General features: G+C 35.3%; 1 protein-coding gene across 1 annotated transcript; it reads right to left on the bottom strand.

The window, feature by feature from the left end:
* Positions 1–369: 369 nt before the first annotated feature.
* Positions 370–5,994, bottom strand: LOC128228121 (V-type proton ATPase 16 kDa proteolipid subunit c-like). The gene is made up of 3 exons (XM_052939241.1): positions 5,779–5,994; positions 3,104–3,287; positions 370–2,195 (listed from the first exon to the last, which is right to left on the bottom strand). Exons 1-3 carry the CDS (start codon positions 5,858–5,860, stop codon positions 1,982–1,984), a joined length of 480 nt encoding a protein of 159 aa, XP_052795201.1. The 5' UTR covers positions 5,861–5,994; the 3' UTR covers positions 370–1,981.
* Positions 5,995–8,578: the final 2,584 nt, after the last annotated feature.

Here is an 8,578-nt window from a genome sequence, read left to right as displayed (position 1 = left end):
CATCAGTTGTTGTCTGAACAATTTATTTTTGGCCGATGCCAAGTCTAAAGGGGCCAGAACTCTAATAAAAAAATTAGTGGTTTGTAACCGTCATGCTTGATGGATGTTATGTAGTGATCAACTGGTGTTACAAAAATTATTTAAACCTTTCAACCCTCTGAAGAGTTATCAGGACAAGACCGACCTATATATACATTATACAAGCATACTCCTACATACACCCCTCATTGTGGTACCCCAAAATATGTGGGGGTATATCATATATTCTTAAAGCAGCAGATCAAGTTTTATCATGCATTTGGCATTTTATGTTACATAGATGCCATATTCATACATGTATGCAGCATACAGTTAACAAGTAACAAGCCCTTTTTTCGTTTACTTCCAGTTTATTTGCACATATACAAACAATTGTTACTGATAGAACAGCTATAAATGAAATGAGAACCCTATACAGGAACGGCCACACATAATGTGATGGAATGTTTGGTTTCACTGACACCACTAAGCCATACACCCAGAAAGTTAACACACCACCCACTCGTACATTTATTGTGTTCCCATGTCTTGATGCAGTGCTGTGCTCACTTTCCAGGTTTAAGCTAGAATGAAAACACAAAGGGATTTCTAGAGAGGGCAAAGCCTCGATGCCATCCATACATTGGTCTACTGTACTTGTATTCCTCTGTAACATACATTTCTGTTTAATTTAAACTTAAGCCAACACGAAGCAGGCTAATATTTGTACATTATTTTTTTTAATGGAAACATTTATTTTATTCATAATTTGTGTAAATAGAAAAGCATATGTCCACTATGCCTGCTCACTTTTTAATAAATAATTATAACTGGCCTATTAAATCCAATTTTGCCTTTAACAATAGGCATGTATAATATAAATAATTTATAAGTTGAATTCAAATCATGTTATTTCATTTGACATTTTTTTTTTACATCTGTATTCAAGTATAAAAGCAAACTAGCAATGTACACAAGCTGAAGAATTTCTGCGATGTATACATTAAACTTACTATAAGAGTATCTTGGTTAGTAAAATTAAAACGATGAGCAATTCAATAGAGATAAATCAATTTCAGTTCTGATAAATGCAGTTTTTCAATGCAGTGTGCATGCCACATTTAACAGAACAGATGATCAGAAATTCAAATGATCACAGATTATTTATATCGACTACTATTTGAATAAAAAACAAATCAAAGATGGATTAACTGAAGAAGAAAAAACAAAACCTATTTACACATGAAAACTGCAGCAGAATAGATTCATCGCATCTAATTTAGACTACTTGTAAGTTGAAAATAGGAATATAAACAACATGCTGAATCCAGATCGATTTTTACCTTATCTAACCCTGTATTTCAATTTGTTTTCCATCACAATGAAGTCTATTCTATGTACAGTAATGGTATATATTACACATCTACATATGTCAAATCACACTTAACATACAACAGTAGTACATAAGAAATCTTCCATAACTCTTAGCCATTAAATACAATTAGTGAGAACACATTTTTTTTACTGAAGGTAAAAATATATGGCTCCATGTGTTCAATGAAGCAGAGCTGTGAAAGAGAATCTTCCTCAAACATACAAAATGGCGCCCTTCAAATCATCAAAATGTGACCAGTTACCAGAGAAACTTCTGCCTTATTTGCCACTTTATTATGTACAAGTATGGTCAATTAAATCAAAGATGCACATGATTATGCTATATTCATGGCAATAAACTCACTCGTCACATTTTGATGTTTTGAACGGATATGTGAAGTGCCACACATTGGGCAAACGGTGTTTGTTCTTATTATTTGTTAAAGTTGTTAAAGTGAAACCGGTCACAGATAAATATTCATAATAAATAAAGGTTTAACAACACTGGATTTTCATCTTTTACTTATTCACTACGGAGTTTTCTTGCAGGCTCACAAATTAAACATGATAGGTAGAAGCGCCATAGATCTTAGTTCTTTGATTTGGTGGCCAAGATAAGCGCCACAATAAGTCCGTATAAACCCAACACTTCAGCGAAAATAAGGATAAGGACCATGCCCACAAATAATCGTGGTTGTTGTGCTGTTCCCCTGACACCAGCGTCGCCTACAACACCAACTGCAAAACCTGCTGCCAGTCCACTGAGACCCACACTAAGACCAGCTCCTAGATGGCAAAAACTCCTGCAAAGAAATAGTTTAAAATCAGAATTATGTGTTTATCAGAATTATGTGTTTAAATCACTACTTTTTAATTTCAAGCTGTTACTACTTTGTTTCCAGTTATGCAAAACATGTTTATTATTTCAGGAATAAGAAGTTAATTTGTTGAATTTATATCCCAACCTGATTAGGCAAAGCAGAGGGAATAACAATTAAATGTTGGTGAAACATTCCAACCAAACATGCAATATGGCTGCAATTCAACGGATTCTTATGAACGTTGGATATGAGATTGATGGAAATGAAAGAATGTTGTATATAAAGTAGCATTAATTTTTGGCCCTGTCACCTAGTTTTGGACCCCATGTTATCCAATTTCAAACTAATAAAAGATTTCATCAAGGCAACCATTCAAGTTTCATTAAAAATGGACCAGAAATATTGTAAAACAAAAAGCCTTTATTCACAAGGCTTCTCTAAGAATTGATGTAGTAACTACTTTAATAATTTGTGAGGTTGTTCGTCAGTAGAATATTCAAGTTCAAATTAATCCACTGGACTGTGCAACTATGAAAATGTGCTATCACCAGTGCTTTTGCTTTTATATTTAGAATTGCGAAAATGCCTTAAATTGTGAATTCATTAATTGCCTAAGTTGGGGCACAGGGTTCAAAAATCCCCATTAAGCTATTAATTTAAAAGCCTAAAGTTGCTTTAAAAATATATGTGGTGAAAACACAAAAGTTTGGACTCACATTGTAAATTTGTGACCATTTTTTGTGAAAAAAGGAGACTTTTGAAGATTGTGAATGGTTCATTTTCATCAGAAAAACATTGCAGACTGTCAAAAAAAATATGACCCTATTGAACTACTGATTGTTTTAGCAACTGGTTATATAAATAAGGCAAGTGTTGGTAACTTGGTATACCTGAAGAGGTCATAATTTCCATCTATGCTGTTTGCAATTAGGGCAGCCACAACGAGGCCATAGATGGCGATGATACCAGCCATGACGACTGGCAGAATGGACCTCATGATCAATTCGGGTCGCATCACGGACATGGCTGCAATACCAGTACCAGACTTGGCTGTTCCATAGGCAGCACCCATGGCTGAAAACACACAATGGTAATAGTGTACATGGAAGTGTTAGACAATACTAGTAGAGTTTCAGTGTAATGGTAACACAGTATTCCCGTCAAAGGCTTTAAAAGGACAATTTTACAACCAACTGTTATCTCTTCATTTCCAAGAACATAAATTGTGTCGTTCATGTATCACAGGTTTTTGTAGCCCAAAGTTGCTTGATGTAAAAAAAATTAAGTTATTAACATTACGTGTTACTATATTCAATTTATTCTTTATGAAACCATTTCATTTTCTTTCAAATTCTTTGCCACCAAAAATGATTGTGATAAAGACTCAATTTCATCGATAAAGTAGACTTTTATGACATCATATCTTAATTTGATCCATAAAATAGATTATGCTATTTTGCTAATAATCATCCCTCAGTCCATAAATGGCATATGAACATTTTGCCAAGCCTTGCCTTACTACACTGAAGCTACATAACTGAAGCTAGATTTCCCAATAAAGATCTTCTTCATAGAAATATTATGAATGAGCGGGCAAGATAAATCAATGACTACAAAGAAATGCTACAGTGTGTGGTTCTGAAGCTCTGATACAACACAGCACTATACATTTGAATATTGGATCCAGGAACCTTGTAATGATGAATTCAAAATCCACAAGAAACTTGAGCAAGATTGTTAGTGTGCAACCAAAGACAGCAGCTTAGAATAAGATAAAAATATGAGTAAAATAAGCTTGAGCTGACTGCTCCAGTGATTTTCGGTGAAATATACTACACTTTAGAGGCTGTGTCAAAGAAATTATTCCCTAAAAGTATGAAGTTTTCCAAAAAAAAAATGAAAACAGGGTTTTAATCGGGTATAAATGTTAACTGTTATAATTGTAAAAAGAGCTGCCATAAAAAACAGAGGTTTTGGACTGGTTTACCTTTTTGCATAGCTGAATGATACTTGATCGATAATTTCTATTAACCCATCTTCAATAGAAAAAGCATCTATATTAACCAGACACTCTTAATTAATAAGCACTTAAAAGCAAGTGTCTTGACAATCATGATGATTATTGTTGCCCAAATTCCAACCAAATTAAATCATTATTTGGATAATCAAAACCTGATGCTCAAAATGTCACTAAGAAATTATAAGTGAAAATCACATGAAAATGTCCCCATTTATGGTTCAAGATGATACCAATAACAAAGTAAACAGATTCAAACACATTGTAACCAACACTAGTCACAGTACTTTGCTTATCTTATGCAGACTATCATTCATTTTTATTGTCAGGGCGAAAGAAACAATATAAAAAAAGTTGCTGTAATTAACTGAATAATTGTATCAAGTGAGCTCACTGTCCAAGTTTGTATTTGATTTGCAAAATCAGAAGTATAATTCACTGTTCGTCACATATGTGATAACTAATTTAATGAATTTCTTGAATATTGCTTTCATCATATTTTCCCCATTTTCTTGCTAAGGATTCATCTGCTGGTCATGATCAACCTGCCTACCCTGTTTGAGGTCCTTATTGCTAAGTGTTCTTCAGTTATTGACCGAAATGGATTGTTCATCTGCTGGTCATGACCAACCTGCCTACCAAGTTTGAGGTCCCTGGGCATGAACGTTTTTCAGATTTTGAGCGGGAACCATGGGGACAGACGGGCCAACTACCAGAATGAGATGCCTACGTTCAGAGGCATAAAAAGTGAAACAAGGTCTCTTAAAAAAAATCCTGGGAAAGACAGTTAGTGGCAACTATTCAATAAACGAACTATTTTGTGAAATATTACTACGCGTGACATAGTAATCTTCGTCTTGTTCTGCTGTGAAAATTTTGTGAAGGAAATGTGAATATGGATTTACCACTGAATACTGGGGATACAGATATATAAGACCTGGGCTCACCGTATGGCAGTGGGATAGAGACAAGCAAGCACAAAATAAGGTGAGATTTAACGTTACTTTGTTAAAATATCTATGTCACTACAAAATTACGACTTCAGTTATTAGTGCAATAAATTCATATTTTGGTCAAGGTTATAATTGGAAAGGGCAGGGCGGCTGAGTGTGACACTGCATTTGACTTTTGAGTGCACTACAAGCCAAATGGATGCCACAAGTCTGACAAATAGCAATTTATAATCAAATAATTTAACACACATCTCAAATCATGGTTAAACATTGCATGAACATTAAATTCAACATTTTGGGATGTTCTTCCAGAATTGTTTGGAAAACTTGGCGTATTTCAACATGACTGCAATGCTCATGTGACCATCCGTCAACATTTTCAAGGGCCACTTCCTTTTCCTGTAAACTCCCGTGTCATTGAGAACATGAATACAAAGTACATAGCCTAAGTAAAAACGGCGATGTAACGGGCAAAGTTTGCCAGAATGCCGTCCATGGATCAATTTTAGAAATATGTTAATGACGGTCAATAACAAGAACTCATTAACTTCCGGTTGACACAACTTGACAAGACAGACACCCCATTTTTACTTACCACTGAAAGCCATTGCGGCTGTAGCCCCCATAGCGCCAAAGAATGGGGTGTAGGGTGGACGATCTGCATCATATGTAGACATTTTGTTTCAATGTTTAATAATACACAACAGTATTAAGAGAAAGATCACAGTTATATTACTCCAAACAGCAAGCCCGATTCTCAGATCATGCGAATATCGTGACGTAACTTATCATGTGACCGGAACTGGAAAGCCGACCTTTTCATATAATACCTTACAACATTTCTGATTCGTACATCTAAACATAAATGACCAATCAAATTGTAGATAACACTTACCCTAACTCTTACCCATCGTATCCCCAAAGGCTTAAATTGGATATATTAAACACCTCCCAGTACGCATCAGTTTGGAAAAGCAACAAATTAAAGACAAATCATGATGTCCGCCCCGATAGCTCAGTGGTAGAGCGTTCGCTTCAGGTGCAGAAGTTAAAATATGGCACCAGTAGCTTCCTCACCTAGCAATCGGCATATTAAAAGTGTGATACAAATCCAGATGTTGAGTTAAGACCACTCTTGAAGAAGAAAGTAACATTTTAAAGGCCTTATTATAACAATTTTCAAGCAATTTGATTTTCATTTTGGATCCAAGTCTGTTAATAATTAAGGCAATTCAATATATTAATCGCATTATTGTTTGTGAAGGGTAAGTTAAACCGGTTTAGTCCGGGCATGGAGCGGAGATAACTGCAAATGCTCATTTTGCATATAAGAATGCTGTCATATAACATGATGTAAAATGTCTTAATCAAAGATATGTTGGATGGGACCTCGCGAGCTTAGACTGCCTAGGCAGCTGGTCTCTTTCAATGTGTCTTTGATTTAAATCATGTTAATTAATTGTGACTTCTTTTGTTTTATTTCCCATGCTAAATGCATTGTCGTATTACCTTGTGATTCGTATTTTCGATTAACTTATGCTATAAATTATGCTAATCTACCTACATTCTATGTATAGTCTAATGTCTTTCAACTGCCAAATATGTTTATGTGATTTTACTATAAGAATTATTTATTTGTTTCAAGTGTACATACTGAATATTATTATTTGCATGAACTGATGTGTGTGATATATTAGTTACATGAATTATGCTATTTATTTATAATGTCGGTCAAAAGCTATTCATAGCTTATGTTAAACTGTTGATGATAGTACCCGACAATAAATAAATATTGACTTGACTTGACTTGACTTGACTTGACTTGGCCTTAGGCGTTGAGGAAGATATAGTTCATTAAATGTTAATGTCCAGATTTCTAAAATGTGCAAAAAAAAATTCAAAGCATTCAAAGACTGAGGGGACGGAATGTAATTGGCCAGTAGTTTTTAAAACAAAAAACAAAACTCAATAAATCAAAAGGTAAGGTTATGGTTAGTGTTATTTGCAAAACTTTGTCCACACAATGCCTAAAGAACACGTTGGCCATGCACTATCGACATTATATCATTCAGCGGTACATGACGACCAACAGTGTTATGAAATGTGTGCCTGCACCATGGAAACGCTATGATACGTTTAACATGACTAGTATATAGATGGTCAATTTGTTTTGGACCAAACGTGGAGGATCCGTGGTCTTGAGGTAACACACTTGACTATCAATCAAGGCCGCGGGCTCGATCCCTCGTCGCATCACTAAAAAAACTAATCATCTTCCGGGAGGGACGTTAAATGGGGGTCCCGTGTGACAGTGCTATACACTGGTGCACGTTAAAGAACCAGGGTAGCTCTAACCAGGGTTACATTCTGTCTGATCACTATGCTCCAAAAACCTTAAATGACTAACAATCTTTACGGAGCACTCGCCGAATGGGCAAGGCCCCTGTGCGAGTATAAATGAGCTTACACACCCACCCTGGACCAAAATTATGTCAATGCACGTTGCTGCAATTTTACTTTGTCCTATCTGCCGGCTACGGAAGACAGAAGACCGCCAATTAAACTGTTCGAAAGTTGTCCCAATAAAACCCTGTATCACACTGGCTTATTGAACGCTATTTTAAGACGTAGTATTTACAATTAAGATAATTGAGATTATCTGGGTAATTCATCGCTAACGGGAAAGTTATTTTAGAAGTTAAGAGTACATGGGTTACACTTAATATTGCGAATCTTGCCTCCGTCATGTATATAAAACATGTATATTGATTTTATAATTATAAAACACGGTGTTCAAATATTAAGCAAGTAAAAGATTTTCTATGGTTTATTTTTTAAGCGAAGAGGCATCAAATTGGTGTAGAAACTTCTCATAAAATGATAAACACGTCTCGTCCAAATATAACGAACAGTTATATTAGACGGGATCCGGAATCCGGGACCCAAATTTTAATTTTGGTTTTATCTTTGCGTTTGTAATGTTTGAGCTTGTACAAGCCATTCAAAGTAGTGCAAACCTTAAAATAAATATAATAATAGCATATAAATTATTTCAATGCATATTTTATGATGCACTTATGTATTTTGGGGGTGCGCTTGTAACTAATTGCATGTTCATGCATTTCCTTTTTCAAATTGTTAATAAATCAATACGAAATATGGAAAATTAAAAATGCATATATTAAGGTTGCTATGAACGTCAACGACAACGACCCGGGACATCTTTAAATAAGCCGGGACTTCTACTGATAACGGTCTATATCGCTATTTGGATATACCAGGGACCGTTAAGTCGGGACCTTATAGCTTGTAACTGCCGGGATCGATTTTTGAGTAAAGCCGGGACTTCTGAAGTCGGGACTCTATATAGCTCGTGACTGCCGGGACCGCTGATT

This window comes from Mya arenaria, chromosome 3 (genome assembly GCF_026914265.1).
Source record: "Mya arenaria isolate MELC-2E11 chromosome 3, ASM2691426v1".
In the NCBI taxonomy this organism is placed as follows: domain Eukaryota; kingdom Metazoa; phylum Mollusca; class Bivalvia; order Myida; family Myidae; genus Mya; species Mya arenaria.
The sequence above is the reverse complement of the archived record's forward strand: the minus strand, read 5'-3'. Positions and strand labels throughout refer to the sequence as shown.

What these genes read in the sequence shown, in the direction of transcription:
- LOC128228121 (XM_052939241.1), bottom strand. Translation starts at nt 5,860, where the DNA reads ATGTCTACATATGATGCAGATCGTCCACCCTACACCCCATTCTTTGGC. An exon ending in AGCCGCAATGGCTTTCAGTG is followed by an intron (nt 3,288 to 5,778) that starts GTAAGTAAAAAT and finishes GTGTGTTTTCAG; the next exon opens with CCATGGGTGCTGCCTATGGA. An exon ending in GGAAATTATGACCTCTTCAG is followed by an intron (nt 2,196 to 3,103) that starts GTATACCAAGTT and finishes ATTTCTTTGCAG; the next exon opens with GAGTTTTTGCCATCTAGGAG.